The sequence below is a fragment of the Mesoplodon mirus genome (assembly GCF_964341445.2).
Source record: "Mesoplodon mirus genome assembly, chromosome: 10".
In the NCBI taxonomy this organism is placed as follows: Eukaryota; Metazoa; Chordata; class Mammalia; order Artiodactyla; family Ziphiidae; genus Mesoplodon; species Mesoplodon mirus.
This window is the reverse complement of record NC_138986.1, coordinates 57,349,598-57,372,071: the sequence shown is the minus strand read 5'-3', so window position 1 is coordinate 57,372,071 and position 22,474 is coordinate 57,349,598. Positions and strand designations below refer to the sequence as shown.

Here is a 22,474-nt window from a genome sequence, read left to right as displayed (position 1 = left end):
ACCTCTCATGAAGTACAGTGGGATAGGAGAAGAATAAAGAACCCAATGAAGATGCAGAAAGAAACTAACATTTGTTGAAGGACAACTATGTGCAAAGTTCTAACTCCAAAAGACCTTTTATATGTTATATCAAATAACAACAGTAAGACACTTAAAATATTTTAGTCTTCTATAACTTGAGGGAACAAAGCAATATACAATGAAAATGTTTTTAAGGCAAACAGGCAAGACCACAGATATTATTCTTTTAGACTATTAGCTTTTGAGGCTTGGCCCTGCCTTAAACACGATTGACTCCCCAACACATGTACTATGCCTTACACGCTATAGATAAGGTGCCTAATATTTCTTTAAGATAAAAGAAATATTTACAACATATAAATTAGACGGCAATGAGAATTAAGGTACCATATTAAAGTACCAAAGAAAATAATTTTTTTTTTTAAATATAACAGATCCAAAATTAGCTTGCATTCAGAGGCGCTCTGAATAACGGAGAAAAAAAGTATTATAACTGGGGCTTCCCTGGTGGTGCAGTGGTTAAGAATCCACCTGCCCATGCAGGGGACACAGGTTCGAGCCCTGGTCTGGGAGGATTCCACATGCCGTGGAGCAACTAAGCCTGTGCGCCACAACTACTGAAGCCCACGCGCCTAAAGCCCGTGCTCCGCAACAAGAGAAGCCTCCGCAATGAGAAGCCCGCGCACCGCAATGAAAGACTAGCCCCCGCTCGCCGCAACTAGAGAAAGCCCGCGCACAACAAGGAAGACCCAATGCAGCCAAAAATAAATAAATAAATAAATTTGTTTTTAAAAAAAATTATAAGTGGAACACCAGGAACTAGATAACCCATGGCCCATCCTATGAGTAAGCCTAGGGGAGTGCATCATATATATAACTATCACCCATCAACAGAAAAGACAAAGAACCTTTTCTAGTTCCCTTTCAAGGGAACTAGACCCAGTGAATCGCTGCACTAAAAGAAACAGAAGTCTATGCTTATGGTAATGCCATTGATAAATGGGAACGTAAAGAAAACCCCTTAACCAGCAGTTCATGAAGAATCAACTTAAAAACTAGAAGAGAAAATTCTTTTCTCCACTGTATCAAATTAGTTTCTGAAATATCCTATTTAGCTCTTTTCCCTCAATATTCAATCTGCTATGAATAAGTAAATACATTTTATTTTTAAGTAAAAGTCATCAGAAGTGCACAGTAAACATATTATATCCAGTAAAGGGAATACTCTGCAGCCATCAAATGTCATGCAATACGAACTAATCCTTAATACTATGCAAAAATATTTACTGGAAAAATTTAATAACAAACAATCAACTTTCATTTTTTAATGTTATACATCCTTGCCTCAAAAAAAGATTAAGAGGATATATACTAAACTTTGTAATTTTCTGTATTTTTAAAACCTTCCTACAATGAGCATGTTATCCTTTGGAATAAAAAAAAATGTGGCGTACAGAAATTCTCAAGATAAAATTAACTTTTAATTCACACTGATTTTTAAAAGTGCCACAAAGCTCCAGTTAGAAATGTAAAACTACACAACAAAATACACAGAAAATGACCTGTAGGATACAAAATGGTTTAAAATATGTGATCTAACATAATATTTATCATAATATGAATAGGCGTGCCCTCTAACGTTGTGATGACTTTATCCAAGAACAATAGGCAGTAAATATTTCTATGTAATGAGTTTAACAAAAGTTCAAATCAATGATGAATCCAAGTACAATTAGTATCCTTAAGAAAAATTATTTATGGCTGTAGTGGCACAAAGCTTTGCAAAAATAAGATTTCATATATTTCTAGTTTTGATACATGAAAAATATTTTTTTTACAATAATGTGAAAATGAAAATTATACATCTAAGAGAAGCTATTTAGATCAGTCATAGAAATTACAGAAAGCACAGCTCCCTACAAATCCTAAAATTAGCCAGCTCTGGACTTGCATTTTAGGTTTATAGCAACTTTGTAGTTCTGCTGCAGTGTTTATGAGACGAGACATTTTGACAACAATTTCCTTGAAGAGTGACCAAAGCACCCCCAACAACAGAAAACTTGCTTTCAAATCAAGAACTAAAAAAATTGCCCTGACCTATCAAGCTCTCAGGGTATTATAAGACTGTATTTTCTCACTGACATCACACCATATCAAACTAGAAATTTCTGAAGAAAGCATAAGCATTTGGTATTGTTCAAGAAAGTGCAAGAATTCAGATTAACAGAGAATGTTTTTATTCATCAGATCCTTTAAGCAGAGATTTTTTTTTTTTTTTTTTTTTTTGCGGTATGCGGGCCTCTCACTGTTGTGGCCTCCCCCGTTGCGGAGCACAGGCTCCGGATGCGCAGGCCCAGCGGCCATGGCTCACGGGCCCAGCCGCTCCGCGGCATATGGGATCCTCCCAGACCGGGGCACGAACCCGTATCCCCTGCATCGGCAGGCGGACTCTCAACCACTGCGCCACCAGGGAGGCCCTAAGCAGAGATTTTTTTTAAATTCCAGAGGTAAGTTATAAGAATAAATTCAAAATTTCAAAAAATATCTCAGATACTAATGAGTATATAGAATGCTCTTATGATTCTGTGATGCCTTGGGGGAAGAAATTTGAAGATATGCTTGAATTATAAAGTCCCTGCCCTTGCCTTTTTTTTTTTTTAAGAATAGGACACAAACGTAATTTATCAGGATTTTCCCCTTAAAATGAGGTCTGGAACTGCTATTAATCAAAGAAGCACTAGTACTTTAAAACTTGCTTTGAGTGGATATTTATATTCAGTTAGCTAAACTTAAAATGACAAATGATGTTTTCAAGTACAGTTAAGCCTCTTTTCCACAAGTAAAAAATATAGGCTGAATGCTTTTGCACTTCTGAACTTTATACAACTTTCACATTTCTGTTTATGAAATTTTTTCTTCTCAGAGCTAACTATATGGTTCTCTGTTTTCAACTTTTAATTCAATAGAATAGTCACTTTAAATAGTAAAATATTTAGAAGTTCCAGACTTCCAAAACAAAAAAACTTTCTTAGTAATCACACACATATAGCTTAGTCATTATTCTGTGATCATTTTAATTGTTTGCTGTCCATTAGCATGAGAACAGTGAATTTTGTAACTTTCACTCAATAAAGCAGAATGAGCTGATGTAAACTCCCCTCTCTAGTTCAAAAACATATAAGAGGAAATATTTAAAACAACACAAACACACATACACTAAGATAGAAAAGCCAAAGACATCAGCGTCTAAGGCTGGGCTACTTTCAAAGTTATTGAGACCAAACTGCTGTAATTTGTAGATTGTTATCACAATGTATACAGACAACCAAAGATATTTATAGATGAGCTATTAATATTAATAAGAGCATTGAGCAGGATTGTGGGATAAAATATAAACACACAAAAATTAATAGTGTTCTTAAACTCCAATGATAACCATTACATAACAGGAATTTTAAAAGACAGCAACAAATAATATAAGATCCCCAGAAACAAATCTTTAAAAAGACATATAAGACCCATGACGAAAATTATAACACATTTTTGAAGGTCAAAAAGGACCTAAAAAGTGGAAAATATACAATGGTCATGGATGGAGAGATGACATGATACAAGTGTCAATTCTCCCCCGAAGTATTCCATAAACTCACTGCAATTCTTATAAAATCTCAACAGGTCCTTTGATGTACTGAAATTAGAGTCTGATTTCAAAATGAAAATGCTCAAGTAAAGGCTGAAGAATAGCTAAGGTTAATCTGAAAAATGAGAATAAAATAAGGAGGTGGAATTTGCTTTACGTTCAAGACTTATTCTGAAATAACAGTAATTAAAACAGCATAGTCCCGAGGCCAGGCCAGACATATACAACAATGTAACAACAAAAAGCTCCATAATACCCATAAGACAACAGTAGAATTTAGAATATCATAAAGATGGCATTTCAAATTTACCAGGGAAGTATAGAGAGAAAATGATGATGAAATAGTTGGCTTTCCTTAGGTAAAAAAATAAAATTAGAATGCTGCCCTCACCAAAATAACAACTAAAATTCAGAGAGATTCAAGACTTAAATGTGAAAAACAAAACTTTAAATCTATTAGAAGAAAAATATAGGAAAAGGATCTCATAAACTTGGGTCATAGTATAGGCATTCCTCATTTTATTGCACTTCACCTTGTTGTGCTTTGCAGATAGTGTGTTTTTCACAAACTGAAGGTTGTGGCAACTGTTCACTATCAGATGATGGTGAGCAGTTTTTAGCAATAAAGTATTTTTAAATTAAGGTATTACATTATTTTTTAAGACACAGTGCTACTGCACACTTAATATACTACAGTACTGTATAAATATAACTTTCATATGAATTGGGAAACCAAATAATTCATGTGACTCGCTTTACTGCAATATACGCTTTACTGTGGTCGTCTGGAACCAAACCAGCAATATCTCCAAATCATGCTTAGTATTTCCAAGAAAATATAACAAACAAAAAAGGCAACAAACCATAGAGGATGTTGATAAATTTGACTGTATTATAATTTTAAGTCTGTACGGCTGGGCAAAACAGAGTAGACACATTTCATCTTACCCTATTTATTACATCTAAAAACCCTAGACAAAATACATGAAACAGACATCAGAAGACTCTAAAAATTGGAAATAAGAAGTGAGACTGCATAGGGATCTCAGGATTCAAGGAATAACCTGGCAGTGCGTTCCTTTCTTTCTTTCTTTGACTCCTATATATCCCAATCAGGTGCTGAAGAAGCTCAAAACTAGGAAAGTGAAAGGGTACAGAACCCATCCATGAAACAAAATAAAACAAAACAACCAAGATACAAGAAGTTTCTCTAAACAAAGTACTGATGGAGGGCAGCCCTGATGAACAGAAACTTTTTTTTTTTTAATTTTATTTTTGGCTGCATTGGGTCTTTGTTGCTGCATGCAGGCTTTCTCTAGTTGTGGCGAGTGGGGGCTACTCTTCATTGTGGTGCGCGGGCTTCTCATTGCGGTGGCTTCTCTTGTTATGGTGGAGAACGGGCTCTAGGCACACGGGCTTCAGTAGTTGCAACATGCAGGCTCCGTAGTTGCGGCACGTGGCCCTAAGGCACACAGGCTTCAGTAGTTGTGGCCCGTGGGCTCTAGAGTGCAGGCTCAGTAGTTGTGGCACATGGGCTTAGGTGCTCCGCGGCATGTTGGATCTTCCTGGACCAGGGCTCGAACCCATGTCCCCTGCATTGGCAGGTAGATTCTTAACCACTGCACCACCAGGGAAGTCCATGAACAGAAACTTTTTGACACCACCAGCCAAACAGCATGAAAAAAAAAATTGTTCCTCCCCAACCCCATTGTGTAACGAGACTGGCACTGAGGGTTTGGGGACACGTGTAGAAAAAGTCCTGACAACTATCCCAGCCAGAGAGTAACAGGTAACAAGATTTAAGTAGGAACCAGAGTCTCATAACACCATACCCAAAACGTACAGGGTATGACTGAAAATAACATAAAAGCCAGGAAAATCTCAACTCAAATGAGAAAAAACATGCAACAAATTTCAACACTGAGATGACAAAGATGTTGGAATTATCTGACAAGACTTTTAAAGCAACTATCATAAAAATCCTTTAAAGAACAGTTTCAAACACACTCAAAACAAATGAAACAAAGTCTCAGCAAAGAAACATAAAGCAAAACCAAAAAAAGTTTAGAACTGAAAAATACAACCACCTAAATTAAAAACTCACTGGTAGGGCTCAATAGCAAGAATTCAGACAACAGATGAAAGAATCAGTGGACTCAAAGATGGATCATAATTATCCAATCTGAACAACAGAGAAAACATATTTAAGAATAGAAAAAGAAAACCAGATCTCAGGGTCCTGTAGGACAATAACAAAAGAACTAACATTCCCATCACTGCAGTCCAACAAAGAAAGGAGAAAAAGTAAAGGGCTGAAGAAATAAAGGATAAAAATTTCCCAAACCTGACAAAAGACATAAATCTATAGACACGAAGCAAAGACAGAGAAAGAATCTTGAAAGGTGATCAAGAGAAAGAAAAAACAAATTACCTGTAGGGGAACAGTAATTTGAATGGCAGTGAATATTTCTTTGGAGACCTTGGAGGTCAGAAAAAGTGACACATTTTTCAAGTGGTGAAAAAAAAGAACTTATAACCTACAAATCTATATCCAGCAAAAATATCTTTTAGAACTGGAGATGCAATAAAGATATCCTCCGATTTTATACAGAAAGGTAGCAACATTAAATGAAACATATACACAGATATCCAGATAAAACTGTAACCTGAGCATGTGTAATTTCTAACCATTTTTCCTCCCCGTTTTTCCTCCCCTCCACCCTTAAGTATATACACATTTTCAGTGAAATAATCAATAAAATATATGCCAGAGGAAGAATCCCCTTGAGAGAAGAGTAAATTGGGGCAGGAACACTGAATGCGACATAAGCACATGCATATATGCACACCACACACACCCTCCCAACTAAGGTTGCTGGATGAGCTCTGAGCTGGCAGAATAATACAACAGAAATTCAGGGTTCCCTTTGCTGTTGCCTGGGCCTAACAGGTTTGACAAAGCTCGCTTCATCCCCAGCCAAAATGGAAACAAAAACAGAACCTGAAATAACCCATCTCAACTTCCAAAGCTGCAGAGATAAACTCCGCCCAGGATAAGGATGAGCAAACAAATTTTTTAAAAAGGATAATGATTTCAGAACTCAGAGCAAATGCCTTGCTTTGATACAGAGTTACTGCTAGGAGAGGAGAAACCTTTTCTAAAATTTCTGACCAGTATTTTCACTGAGATTTAAAAGAATACTGCACCTATGATACTAGGAAAGAATGTAGAAGGGATAATCTGAGTTGAGGAAAGAGTTTAAGAAAAAGCTCAACTGCTCAACGGAGCCACTGAAAAGCAAAATGAATATCTTAAAACAGCAATTCTTGATAAAGAGTACATTTAGGGGGAGACGTTTGAAATTAACAATAGATGGAGAATAATGAAAAATAAGGTTGGAAAAGTAGATTGATGTTTTCACTGATGACAAATTTACTAAATTGTTCAAAGTTGCTTTTCAGTTGAACACCAAAGAGGTATCTGTTGCCTACACAGACTACTTCTTCTGACAATAAATCTTAGAATTATATAATTCTCTCTTGTAAAAGGAAATTTTATATCAAACCTCAATAAAATCATAACTGCTGCTAGACCTGACAATCCCTAGCGAACTACAAAACAGATTACATCTCGCATTATACTTAATTTATACAAGATTCTTAACAAGCTAGGTAGTTATACTTAATTCAGTAAACAGTAAAGAGCCAGTGAAAATTTATGAGCAAGGAAATAATATGATCAGAAGAGCATGACAGAGAATTTGCAAATGAGATTTGACTTCCCATACTAAAAAGAAAAAAAAAAAAGATAAACAAACAACACTGAAAACATATTTAAAAATGACAGGGAATGATACCTTCCAGTAACAGCCCAGCACAGAACACGTTTTATCTACTAGTTTTTAGAACATTTTTGTAAAATGATTTTGTATGTGTAGGATATGAAGCAGCAGTTTACAAATTACATATTAACTAATAATACATCAGAAGTACCTCTGTAGTAAAATATGAAAAAGCAAAAAAAAAAAAAAAGACAGGGAAAATTTAAGGTTATATTTAATTGTGTTAATTATTAGGAAACTTACAATGGGGATCATTAAAAAGCTATTAAAAATGATAAAAATGGAAAAAGTAGGGAAAGTAGGAAATTAAAAATTCAAAAATATAAGTTGAGTGTGTCTGTACTCCCACATGCCCTGCAATATTCCTGCTTTGCTCTCTCTACAGCCCAACCTCAAAGGCAGTGATAGCAGCACAGTCCATTAATCTGTGAGCATGTGAGAATAGGTAGAAAGATAGTGTGAGGAGGTTAATAACTATATAGTTTCAGGTCTACAGAAATTACCATCATGGATATAGTAGGGGTACATCGGAGGAGAATAAAGAGCAAGCACAAAATACCAGGTTCCACTTATAAACTATTACAGAGGCCAAGCACATGGTCCCTGCCCAGATCTAGGGAAGTACAGAGACGAGCAAATGAAAGACAAAGAGATGCTCATCAACCTTCTGAATATATAATATATAAATCGAGATAGATTTTAATGAGTTTTGCTTCCTGTATGTGCGAAATGGAGACACTACTCAATAAGGCTTTTGTAATGACTTACTGAGGATGTATATATGCACTTAGCATAGTGACTGGCCCATAATTTGAATTCAAATGTTACCTGCCTTTTCTTTCCATAAATACTCTTTCACTAGCATCAGTTCATTAACACAATTGAATATGGTATAAGAGCAATCAAAATTTTGTTTGAGATTGCCCAGATTTCTAAGACCACACCAGATCCAAAAGCATGTTCTTTGTGGTCAAGGTATTATTTCATGAATATAAATGAATGGTGCTGTTGTACTCAGGCAAGAGGAAAATAAAGTACTTACAGAGTTCAAACTGAGTTTAGTAGAATGGGTAAGATTTAGAGAAATGTCAATGAATAAAGGAAGACATCATGAAAAAGAAAACGCAAGACGAAACTTACTAATTAGCAAAGTTCATTTGAAAAAATGTTGAATAATGTTATTTTAGAAAAAGCAGAAATGGTCTGGCTGAAGTTCATATTGGAAAGCAGCTGGGAACATTAGGCTGAAAATCAGGCTGGATGTAGATTATGAAGAGAATCCAATGTCAAACATAAGGAGCTTTCCCCTATAATAGCAGTTCTCAAAACGTTTTGCCTTTGGGACTCCTTTGCACTCTTAAAAATTACTGAGGCCCCAAACAGCTTTTCTTTTTCTGGGTTATATATATCAATACTTCTTACATGAGAAATTGAAACTAAGAAATTTTTACAACACAATATTACAAAGTACTCGTTCCATTAGTTGTCAGTGATGATGACATCACACATTATGTAGCCTCTGGAAAACTCAACTCTATTCTTGTGAGAAAATGAGAGTAAAAGAAAATAACATCACAATATTATTACAAAAACTAGTTTTAACTTCGCTGATCCCCTGAAGAGTCTTAGCAAACTCTGGTGTCCCCATATCAATTTTGAGAGTTGCCTCTCTATAGCAATGCAAAAGACCAAATCAATGCAGGGGTTTTTTGTTTTTGTTTTTTTTTAAATTTTTTAACATCTTTATTAGAGTACAATGGCTTTACAATGGTGTGTCAGTTTCTGCTTTATAACGAAGTGAATCAGTTATACATATACATATGTCCCCATATCTCTTCTCTCTTGCATCTCCCTCCCTCCCACCCTCCCTATCCCACCCCTCTAGGTGGTCACAAAGCACTGAGCTGATCTCCCTATGTTATGCGGCTGCTTCCCACTAGCTATCTATTTTACAATTTGGTAGTGTATATATGTCCACGCCACTCTCTCACTTTGTCCCAGCTTACCCTTCCCCCTCCCCATATCCTCAAGTCCATTCTCTAGTAGGTCAATGCAGGGGGTTTTTGGTCTGTTTTGTTTTTTCATTTTCTTAACTGGTCTGTTAACGGTATGCAGAAAGACTAATGCAGAAAGATACAGAAGAACCCTGGATACAGCATAGCAGTGAGATAAGATTACCAAAGCCAAACTTAACATTTACAGAAAATTTCATAAGTCGGTACTTGCAAGTAATAAAAGAGGAACAAACTGACTTAATTTCTTCCCTTAATTTCATTGTACCCACCAGGATACAAAACTCATTTCTTTAGGTAGGCTATATCATAGGTATGGTCTCAGATGCTCTAGAATGGTTCCGGTTTCAGGAAATTTTATTTTTAATAAAGACAGTTGGTTATGTGCCAAATTTTTATCTAATTTGCGTGACTTCATAAGACATTATGAAAGTAAAAATCACACACTAAAAAAATATCTATCAGTCTATGTGTCTTGATGTGTAGTTTTAAGATAATGATCTCTGTCTGCAATTATATGTTCAGCTAGCCCTGAAAGCTATCATACATAACACTATTTCTATAAATGTGTCCATAAATATAGAAACTGTACGTAACATTGTACTGTTACACAAATCTTAAAACTCCTTTCTCTTTATTGTATAAACTTAATATTTTAAACATGATTCAGTTCATTGTGCTAAGTCTACAAATTATATAAAAAGAATAAAAATTTATTAGCTAAAGTGACTATATATAAATTTAATTGTTATTGTTTTTAGGTGATAATTCTCTAGATTTTTTTAACAAAATCAAATTTAAAATGTTTCAAGGAAAAGGCTGGATGAATAGAATCTAGAGTTACTAAAACTTTTTATTTTCAACCCAAAATTACTAGATATGCAACAGGGTGATGTGACTCATTCACAGAAAAAAAAGGCAGTCAATAAAACCTGACTTGTAATGGGCCACATGCTGTGTTCAGCAATGACTTTAAACAGGCTACTATAAATATGGTAAAAGAAATTTTTTTAATTGAAGGAAACTGTCATTAATAACCAGAACTACATCCTTGATTATTGCTTTTATCTACTGACCTTTACTGAAATACATACTGGTCTTCACTAATAAATCTTTAAACTCTAGTAGTATTAATTAAAAATCAGGTATAATATTTAAAATATTTAACAACTAGTATGAATGGACAACTGTCCACCAGAAAGGCAGGGTGGTAAGGATGCCAGGCTGACAGGCAAACGTATTCTTTCATTCCCACCCCAGACCAGCACTGAGGCCTGGGGAAGTCAGCATGGGTACAGGAAAGGACGAAATAGGGTGATTAACTGCAAGAAAACAAACTAATAGGAACAGCAGCCCTAGTGCTAAAACTACATCCTAGAGGCCTCCTGCTGGTCCAGGTACTAACCCTTTAATTGCTGGATTATGAGTTGGTAGGAGCTGCACTTGGAGGGCTCTTAGCAGTATCCATTTCCCAATGAGCTAAAAAATATTTCAATATTTTAACAACTGGTACTGTCATATACCCTGAGAACAGCTGAATATCAGTCCTTCACAAACTAAAAGAATAGTAACAAATACTGTCACCACTGATATGACAAAATTCTATTTTACAATTTAGAGATGAGTTTAAAATTTTTTTAATTTTAGCATTCCAAAAACTAAAGCTATTAATACAAAAACAAATACTTCAGTGAACTAAAGGCTTCATTATCTCTACATTTTGGGAAATTTTCCAAACTTCTAAAAGTACTCTTAACTAGAGCCTTCATTATTAATCACTAAGTCCTAAAATGGTGGCATTTTGTAATTTCTTTAAAAAATTAAGTTAACACACCTTTACTTTCCCAACTTTTGATCTCTAAATAAGGTAATTTTGTTATTTTCAGTAACTTTAAAAATTATTTCATTTATTTGCTATACATATTATATTGAACTGACTTGAAAACTAAACATCTATAGATAGGCATTTTTTCCCTCACACGACAAACCCTCATTTTACTTATTTTCTTTCAAATACTACCAAGCTCCTTCAGTATCTTGGTAGTTTAAACCACCACCATCACCACCTAAAACAATAAACTGTGGATATAAAAGATGGGCAAAAGTGAAATATTTTAGTAGAAATTTATCACAAACTTTGAAATTTGAAGACTTGGAATCCAATCCTATCTACATGATTTACTGGAAATGGGAGCCCAGGCAAGACCTGTTACCTCAATAAGCCTTACTCTCCTTAACAGAACTGCATTGTTATGTCTGTAGGGCAACTAGCATAGTGACAAGAGCATCAAGCTAGCTGATGTCCCATAAATTTTACTTTCCTTTCCCTAGCCTTTACCAAAAAATTAGGTAATTGGGTGATAGGTTATGAAACAACTATATAGAAGAAAAATAATTATGCTGAATAAAACAATGATACCTAGAGTAAAATTAAAATTATGCTTATTTTTTAGATTATAACATTAACACAGTCTTACAGTAGAAAAAGTGGGGAAAAAATCTTCCATAATCCTACCACCAGACATAACTACTATAATTATTCCTCCTGATAGTGTTTTGGTTATTGCATAGAATATATAATTGTATTAACATAAAGAGTTGTTCCTGTATTTTTTTCTAAACTTCAATTTCTAAGGCCATTAAAAATTCCCAGAAAACATCATTTTAAGGAATATTTTATCAAGTGAAATATCATATTGTTTAACTAGGAAATGAAGATACCCTCAAATCACATTTTAAATCAATGTCTATTCACTGTTTCAAAAGCTACATCATCTATTTTCCATTAAACTCCCCTGAATTGTCCCATTAATATTTGGTAATACATTATTTTATTTTTTACAAGCACTATGAACATCACCTGCTTACATGTTGCATCCATTAATGATAATCTAGCTGTAGTTCTAATGTAGTTTTTGCCTACTCAGTCATAATATAAGATCCTTGAAGGCAGGACGGTATCTTAAATGCCCTGCTTGTCATACATTTCACCTAATATAGTGCTATATAGAGTGCAAGATTTAGTAGCTTCCTATTTGCTAAAATACAGAATGACTAAAAACTTTTTTATATACATTAAACCATCCTTATGGAATACTTTAGAATGCTAGTGGGATCCTTTAAAGATCTATAACATATAAAGTATAAAGATACATTTTCCTGTTCTTAAAACTGAATTCTGGTCTTATGAAAATCCTCATTGCCTATTGTTTTAAAAGATCAACACTTACTGTCAATGACTTAAAATCTACACCAGGAATCTAACAATATTCAAGATAAGGCAAGAATCATGGAAGTTAGAAGGGCTATAATAGAACAAAGCACCAGCAAAAACCTCTTCTGTAGAGGATAGGCTGTGGTTACAAATAAAGAAGTTCACCATGTTACATTCGTATTATGTTTTATAGTTACTTAAGGTATAGTTGTTTAACAATTGCTTGGAAAAAAAAAAGAATGGTATTAAGCAACAACAACAAAAATCTAAGTATACAACATACCTGAGTTCGTAAAATTTCATTTTTTGACAACTGCATATCACCAGTCAATTCTTTCACAATGATGCCCAGTGGCTCTAGACGTCTGCTGAAGTAATTTGTCATTTCAGCTGCCAACGCTTTCATTGGAGCAACATATACAATCTGCGCCAAAGAAACACTAGCTTGATGAATGAGCAAAAACTACAATGTCAATACAAGTTACTATTTATTGTGAAATATGATTCTAGCCACTTAGGGTGAAAAATCTTAATAGTGATATATGAAAAGTACTTATCTTTGTTGCATAAGTGTGCAGCTGTTTACAGGACAATGGAATTTGTTTACATAGCCTTATCACTTTGAAAACGGGTGCTTCAAAGCTAAGTGCATTTTCATAGCTTTCACAGGGGTAGTGGGATTTTCATAACACAAATAAGGATTGCCTAAAAGTAATGAAGTAAATCATGCAGCGTTCTTTACACGACTTCATGTATAATATCCTTAAAAACTTCCAGATCTCATGTAACATGTACAACTGCAAAATGATTTTAAATTTTACAATTTAAAAAGCTGTTGTCGGATTTGTTAATTTCCTACCTTAAATTCATTCTTTCTGATAACACCTTGTTGAAAATGCTGGCGAATTTCATGCAAAACTGTAAGCATTGCAATGTTGGTCTTTCCAGCTCCAGTAGGGGCACAAATCAGCATGTTCTCATTGGTGTTGTAGGCAGTCTCAAACACAATTGACTGGATTCTATTGAGTCTTCTCATTCCTTTAAAAGCCAGCTGTCCAATCTAAAAATGACATGACCCACTATAAATGATAATAATGTGAAGGTCTCATACAAAACATTAAATGCAAATTTTTTGTGATAAACAAACAAATGACTAATTTGTTTAGTCTCTCAATGTGTCCTGTATTTAAACTAAGTATGCACAGTTGACAACTCACAACTATTGTACAATTCTAATGCACTTGGGAATTGTAACCCACTAAATTTGAAAAATATGATAATGAGACTATACCTGTATCTTTGTACACAATCCTAAGTACAAAACCATGATAATAATGTAATGAAACAAAATTAAACAGGTATTTTTGATTTCATATAATGATAGCCTAGTTTTTTTAGATTGAGGATGACAAATGAAAGTGCAAACAAGAAAATTCCTGGGGATATAAATCAATAAGAAATTCTGTTTCAATATGTTATAGATTTTTAAAGATACTTTTTTGAAAAGGCAGCCTCAATAGTAGGAATAACAGCTGTAGATTATGTTTGTTCAGAACTTACACTGTGACACATGCAATTGTAAGCACTTTCATATATTTATTTATTTAATCCTCAAAACAATTCTATAGTATAGGTACCATTATTACGTCCTTTTAATAGAGAAGAAATTAAAGACACAGAGTGGTTAATTAATTTTTCCTAAAATCTTCTATACAAAAAGTCTTTAGAGATGAAAACTACAATGTCTGAGAGTAAACAAAACACTGGAAGGAATTAATGGCAGGAAACTGGAATAGCTAAATTAATGCCAGAAAAAAATTGATTTAAAAGCCAAGAATAGGGCTTCCCTGGTGGTGCAGTGGTTGAGAGTCCGCCTGCCGATGCAGGGGACACGGGTTCGTGCCCCGGTACGGGAAGATCCCACATGCCTCGGAGCCACTAGGCCCGTGAGCCATGGCTGCTGAGCCTGAGTGTCCGGAGCCTGTGCTCCGCAACGGGAGAGGCCACAACAGTGAGAGGCTCGCGTACCGCAAAAAAAAAAAAAAAAAAATGCCAAGAATATTACCAGGAATAGAGACCCAGTCACTTCATGAAGAAGATGATTAATCATTAGGGCATAACAATCCTAAATGTTTATAAACCCAATAACAGATCTTCAAAACACATGAAGCAAAAACTGATAGACATGCAAAGGGAAATAGGCAAATCTGCAATTTCAGTCAGAGATTTTAACATCCTTCTCCAAGAACTGATAAGTCAAGTAGGCATGAAAATCAGCAAGGCTACAATAGATTTGAACAGCACTATCAACCAATTTGACCTAACTGACATTTATTTATCTAACAATAATTCTCCTCAATTGTTCATGGAACATTTCACAAGATATATATACACCATATTCTGGGCCATAAAACAAGTCTCAATAAATTGAAAAGGAAGCAATACATACAAAATATATTCCCTGATCACAATGGAGTTAAATTAGAAGTGCTTACTAGAAATATCCTTAGAAAACATACAAATATTTGGAACTAAATAACGTTCTTCTTAAATAACCCATGGATGAAAGAAGGACTCAAAAGGGAAATTAACTATTCTTAACTGAAGAAAATGAAAACTCAACATATGAGAATTTGTAGATGTTGCTAAAGCACTATTCAAGGAAAAATATATAGCACTAGCCACCTATATGAAAGAAGAGGAAAGGTTTCAAATGAATGACTTCATCTTTCAAAATAAGATATTAGAAAAAGGAAAAATTAAAACCGAAGTAAAACAGAATAAAAGAAATAATAAAGATCAAAGTAGATATCAATGAAATGAAAACAGAAAAGCTTATTCTTTGAGATCACTAAAATTGATTAAGCTCTAGCCAGACTGGTCAGGAAAAAAAGAGAGAAGACAGGGAATTCCCTAGCACTCCAGTGGTTAGGACTCTACACTCTCACTGCTGAGGTCCTGGGTTCAATCCCTGGTTGGGGAACTAAGATCCCACAAGCTACATGGCGTGGTCAAAAAAAAAGAGAAGACACAAATTACTAATGCCAAGAATGAGAAGGATGGCATCACTACAGATGCTGCGGATATTAAAATAATATAAGGGAATATTATAAACGACTTTATGCCAATAAATTTGACCATTTAGATCAAATGGAGAACTTTCTTAAAAGATACAAATTAACAAAGTTCATTCATGAAGAAATATACAACTTAAATAACTCTATATCTGTTACAGAAATTAAGGCTGAAGTTAAAATCCTTCCCACAAAGAAAACTCTAGGCCCAAACAGTTTCACTGGTAAATTCTACCTAACATTTAATGAGGAAATAATACCAATTTTTCATGGAGTTTTAGACTGTTCAGAAAAACTGCAGAGGAGAGAATACTTTCCAAATCATTCTATGAGGCAAGCTTTCCCCTAATACCAAAACCAGACAAAATATAATTGCAGACCAATATCCTTTATGAACATAGAAAAAAATTATAAACAAAACTTTAGTATATCGAATTCTATAACATAATACTATATCATTACCAAGTGGGGATTATCACAGGAATGCAGGGTTAGTTTAACATTCAAACTCAATGTAATTCACCATAATAATACACTATAATGGAAAAGCCATATGATCATCTCAATAGATGTAGAAAAATAATTTGACAAAATCCTACATCCATTCCCAACCAAAAAGAAAAACAATGTCTCAGCAAACTAGAAATAGAAGGGAATTCCTCAAACTGTCAAAGGATATCTACAAAAACCCTACAGCTCATACTATACTTAATGGTGAAAGACTAAATGGTTTCCCCTAAAATCAAGAACAAGATATTACACTCACCACTTAACTCCATACTATATGTTATACTCACCACTTATCATAGTACTACATGTTCCAGTCAGTGCAATCCAGGAAAAAACATTATTTTTAATATAAAAATAAAGGCATTCATATAGGAAAGGAAGAAGAAAATCATGATGACATGATTTCCTAGGCAAAAATCTGATGGAATCTACAAAAAATCCCCTAACACTAATAAGTGAATTTAAGAAGGTTCGAGGATACATGACCAGCATTTTTTAAAAATTGTATTTCTGTATACTATCAATGAAAAATCTGAAAGTAAAAAAATTTTTTAAATCAATTACAATAGCATTGAAATTATAAAAATTTTAAGAGATAGGAAACACTTATGTACTAAAAACTATGTAAGCTTGCTAACAGAATGAAAAAAAATCTATGAAAGATGTCAGTTCTTCCCAAATTGATATACAGATTCAATGCAAATCCAATTCAATATCTCAGTAGGCTTTTCTATAGAAATTAACAAGCTGGTTCTAAAATCCATATGGAAACACAGAGGATCTAGAAGAGACAAAACAACTGTGAAACGAACAATGTAAGAGAGCTAAAACTACCTGATTTCAAGGATTATTAAAAAACTAGAGAAATCAAAACAGCATTAAAGATAAAGATAAAGATAAATAAATCGAGGAACAGAATAAGGAATCCACAAAGAAACCCTCACATATACGGACGGCTGATTTTTTTTTGGTTTAGAAAATGTAGATTTTTTTTTTTTTACATCTTTATTGGAGTATAATTGCTTTACAATGGTGTGTTAGTTTCTGCGTTATAACAAAGTGAATCAGTTATACATATACATATGTTCCCATATCTCTTCCCTCTTGCATCTCCCTCCCTCCCACCCTCCCTATCCCACCCTCCCTATCCCACCCCTCTAGGTGGTCACAAAGCACCAAGCTGATCTCCCTGTGTTGAGGGTATGGGGAGGGGGAAGGGTAAGCTGTGACAAAGCCAGAGAGAGGCATGGACATATATACACTACCAAACGTAAAATAGGTAGCTAGTGGGACGGCTGATTTTTGACAAAGGCTCAAAGGCAATGCAAATGACAAAGGATAGCATTTTCAATAAATGATGCTGGAATAAATGGATAGCCACACGCAAAAAATAAACTTGGATCCATACCTCCTACCATATACAAAAGTTAACTCAAAATGGATCATTGACCTAAAATGAAACTTAAAACTATAAAACGTGTTCAAGAAAATAAAAGATAAATTTTTTGTGGTCCTGAGTTAGGCCAAGATTTCTTAAACACAGCACAATCTATAAACAAACAAATTGATAAACTGGACTTAAGCAAAGCGAAAAACTTATAGTCTTCAAGATAATGTTAAGAAAATGAAAGAAGCCACATCATGGGAGAATATCTCTGTGAATCTTACAAGTGATAAAGGACTTGAATCCAGAATATATAAAGAATTCTCCAAATACAATGATAAGAAAACAAACAATCCAATTTTTTAAATGGTCAAAAGATTTGAACAGTCACTTCACCAAAGAAAGTATGTGGATGGCAATAAGCACACAAAACAGATGCTCAACACCGTGAGTCATTAGGGAATTGAAAGTTAAAACCACAATGAGATAACACTATACACCTATTAAAATGCCTCAAAAAATTTTAAATGCCCATTGCAAGTGTTGGTGGGGATGTGGAGGAACTGGCACTTAATTTTTAAAAAGTTAAACATACACTTAACGTGATCCAGCCATACCACTTCTAGGTTTTACCCAAGAGAAAAAAAAAAAGTATATGTACATACAAAAACTTGTAAACAAGTGTTCATAGCAGCTTTATCTGTAATAGGCTAAGACTAGAAACAACTCATATGTCCATCAAAAGATGAATGGATAAATACAATGTAGCACGTTCATACAATGGGATACTACTCAGTGATAAAAAGGAATGAATCACTGAAACATGTAAAATAAGGATGAATCTCAAAATGATTGTTGAATGAAAGAAGCCAGACAAAAAAAGGAATACATACTGCATGGTTACATTTATATAGAAATCTAGAAAATACAAACTAATCTATAGTGACAGAAAGCAGATTAGTTGATGCTTGGGGGTAGGGAGGTGGGTGGAGGGAGAGATAGGAGGGCTTGCAGGGGGCACGAAACACCTTTTGAAAGTGACCATTATGTTCACTATCTTGATTGTGGTGATGGTTTCACATGTGTTTACATAGGCTAACTTATCAAATTCTCACTTTAAATATATATGGTTTATTGTATGTCAAGTATACCTCAATAAAGTTGTCTTTTTAAAATAAAAAATAATTTTATAGACTTATCTGTTATATCCACTTATGCCTTCAATTGGATACACACACTTTGAAGATATCAGAGTAGTATCTCTAGGGCCTAGAAACTCTTGGGCAGACCGATTAAACACCTGAGAGTACCAGCGATACTTTCTCATTGATCTCTGCTGATGACTCAGCCTTGGACTGGCAGTGCAGCACATTTTTCAGAACACGAGGCTTAGGGTCAGAGGCCAAGGTTAAAAGATTGGCTTTGTATTTGCAATGTAACTTTGAACATAATTAACACCTCTGAGTTCTATTTCCTCATCTGTAAAATAAGGTTAGTTACACTATCACACAAGGAAATTATAAAAATAATAAAAATAGCCAACAATTACAGAGTTCTTATTATGAGCCAATCACAGGGTAAATCCTTCATATGAATATCCTAATTATTTGTAATAACCATACCAGATTATTTTACAGATGGGGAAACAGAGACTTCAAAAGACTTAAGTTCACACAGCTATAAATGGTGGAGTTAGGATTCGAAGATAGTGTAACTTCAGAATCACAGTCTTTAATTGCTAATGTTTATAAACCATATAGTATAAACCATACAGTGTAGGTACTTGCAACTGTGGTGAAATAAATTAATAGCATCTATTATCATCACTGTCATACATCATCTTTGTTTTTTATATGAAGCTTCTAAAATACTATGGTAAGTGAATGCTACAATTTCCAGTCTTTATAGACTCATGACAAAAGTCCACTATTCCTAAACTACAAATTTGATCATGTCACATTCCAGCTTGAAGATTTTCTGAGACTTCTCACTGTCCATTTTAACTATACAGCGTATGTAGCATACAAGATCTTTCAAGGCACAGAAGGTATAGCAAATAGAACCCTTCAAAATGTGAACCCTTGTTATTATCTTCCACTACTGCTACCTATACATACTATTCTCTGGACATTCTTTGTGCCTTGCACCACCTATAATACCTTTCCCAGCATTGAGAAACTCTTCATTATCATTCAAGTTCAAGTTCAAATGTAATCTCTGGTCCCCTCCAATTCCATATGCAATTATTATATTTATGCATTTATACTCTGCCATATTTCAAAAGATTTAGGGAACTCCCATTTCTCTCAGCAGCTGGACATTCACACCACCCCCTTTATATATATATTGCCATTATGGCCCTTAGCCACAAACACTGAAATGATTTATTCATATGTATATCTGGCCCACTGGATTTAAACTAAGGATTCAGTTTTACTACTCTCTGCATTACCATAGTACCTAACCAATTGCCAGGAACATAATAGGTCTCTAAATGAATTTTTACTGATTGATAAATCAGTTGAATAAATAAGGGGAAAAGTCTTAAAAATCTTAAGAAGATACACACTTCATTCACAATATCTTCCAAAGGAAGATTAAACTGGATCTAAGCAAAATAAGTAGCAGTTCCAGAAAAAACCTATATTCAATCTTAAATAAGAAACATTTCTTTTGTTCTTAACGGTTACAGTTCATTCGAGAAGCAAACTAAGGCATTAGAAGAATATACTCACAAATAAACCTATTACACATGGAGGTTTATAACATTCTATTCAATAATCATTTACTGATCACTTGTATAAATATTACTATACTAAGGACTTATGTCAGTATAAATATTTCTTCTCTTAACAAAAGTAAGAGAGTGTCTAAAATGATCCTTAGAATATTTAGCTTGTGGTTTAAAGGGGAAAAAAGGTGATAAAATTATATTAGGTCATTTCAGTTGTCTATAATAAAGATATGGACTATGTGTTGAGGTATCTGAGGGGAGAGAGAGTCACTAAGAAGAATGCTCTTTCAGGTAGAAGGAACTGAGTGTTAGAGAAACACCTGGAACTAGTTAAAAGTTAGTCGTTGTGTGACACAGATGGGAGGAAGGGGAAGCAGAGATAATGAAGATGGAAAAGTAGGTTATGACCAGACTATGAAGACGGGACTACCATAGAGACTCACCTACCTCTAAAGATTTTCCTGAAAGAATACAGGGTACTGGAGGAAACTAAGGCCTAGAGAAGTTAAACAACTCACCCGAGTCCACACTGCTAATAAACTGTGGAAGAGATGAGACCTGAACTGAGTTTGTCTTAGCTCCAAACACGAATTACCACCAAATATACCGTCTAAAATACTATCATACAATGATTCAGTTTGCCAATTAATGTCTCGACATTCATTTTAAAACCACTGCAAAAGATTCCTTAAATTACTATTGCATATATAGTCTTCACTAGCAACAGAACATGCTGACGAGAAACAAGTTACCAAAAAAAAGCAAACTCCTACAAAAATTTATAAATTACTTCCACAGCCCACATTCTGGCCCCTCTCCCCAAAGTTTATTTTCATTTTTCATTTTAAATTTAGAAAAAATGGATGAAATAATTTTCAAAATAAACTTGTTGGTAAAAAAAAAATAAAAGGAATGTGTACAGGTAGCAACTGTAACAGTATTAAAAAATATCACTAGAGGATTCAGTATGTTTTAAGTTATGTTTGTGAGCTACTAGAACATGAGATAATTAAGTTAAAGTTCACTGAGCATTAGGAATTTCTTGTATTGAAATAATATTCAAAGTATATTCACAAATATCTTAAGAAAACAAAAGATTAAAGAGGAAGAAAACGTGTGACTATATCAAAACTCTATTTTACTTAAATTTAGAACTATGTAGTAATAATATTCACTGTTTTATTTATATTTCATACATACACTAATGTCTAATTAAATGGCACTAACAATCATTGCTTCCAAATATTTGATATTCTTCTAACTTAGAAGAAACACAGGTGTTCATTTTACAGATGAATGAATATACAAAATTGAACTGCAATTATTTTTCTTAGCGTCTTAGTATTTGCGCTTAAATAGAAAACTGAGTATCATGGCTAATTTATCATAAAGGCTTTATGTATAGCACAGTCATTCGAAATATGTACCATTTTCCTTTTTAATTAGTTTTAACTAAGCATTTTCAAAACATCATAATCAGTAGATGAAACTGTTACAAGTTTCATCCTAAATCCACTTGTCTATGTATATTTTGGATTCATAAGACTACTAATCTTACAGAAATGACATGACTCATATATGCAATCCCATAGAAAATATGTTTCTAATATACTTTAGCAAACACTAGCTACACAGGCTGTTACCAAATGCACGCTTTATTTTTAAAAAATAATCTGGACGATACTATTTACCTGGAAGAACAAAAATGTACACTAGGGGCTTCCCAGGTGGCACAGTGGTTAAGAATCCGCCTGCCAATGCAGGGGACATGGGTTCGATCCCTGGTCCGGGAATATCCCACATGCTACGAAGCAACTAAGCCCGTGTGCCACAACTACTGAGGCTGTGCTCTAGAGCCTGCAAGTTACAACTACTGAGCCCGTGTGCCACAACTACTGAAGTCCGTGCGCCTAGAGCCCGTGCTCTGCAATAAGAGAAGCTACTGCAATGAGAAGCCCGTGCACCGCAACGAAGAGTAGCCCCCGCTCACCGCAACTAGAGAAAGCCCATGTGCAGCAACAAAGACCCAACACAGCCAAAAAT

General features: G+C 34.4%; 1 protein-coding gene across 1 annotated transcript in view; it reads right to left on the bottom strand.

The window, feature by feature from the left end:
* Positions 1-22,474, bottom strand: part of ASCC3 (activating signal cointegrator 1 complex subunit 3) — a 333,322-nt gene that overhangs the window by 218,741 nt on the left and 92,107 nt on the right. The window contains exons 9-10 of the mRNA XM_082633455.1: positions 13,589-13,789; positions 13,013-13,153 (exon numbers count right to left, since the gene is read on the bottom strand). Of these exons, the coding sequence (XP_082489581.1) occupies positions 13,013-13,153; positions 13,589-13,789 (342 nt within the window). The remainder of the gene's footprint in view (positions 1-13,012; positions 13,154-13,588; positions 13,790-22,474) is intronic.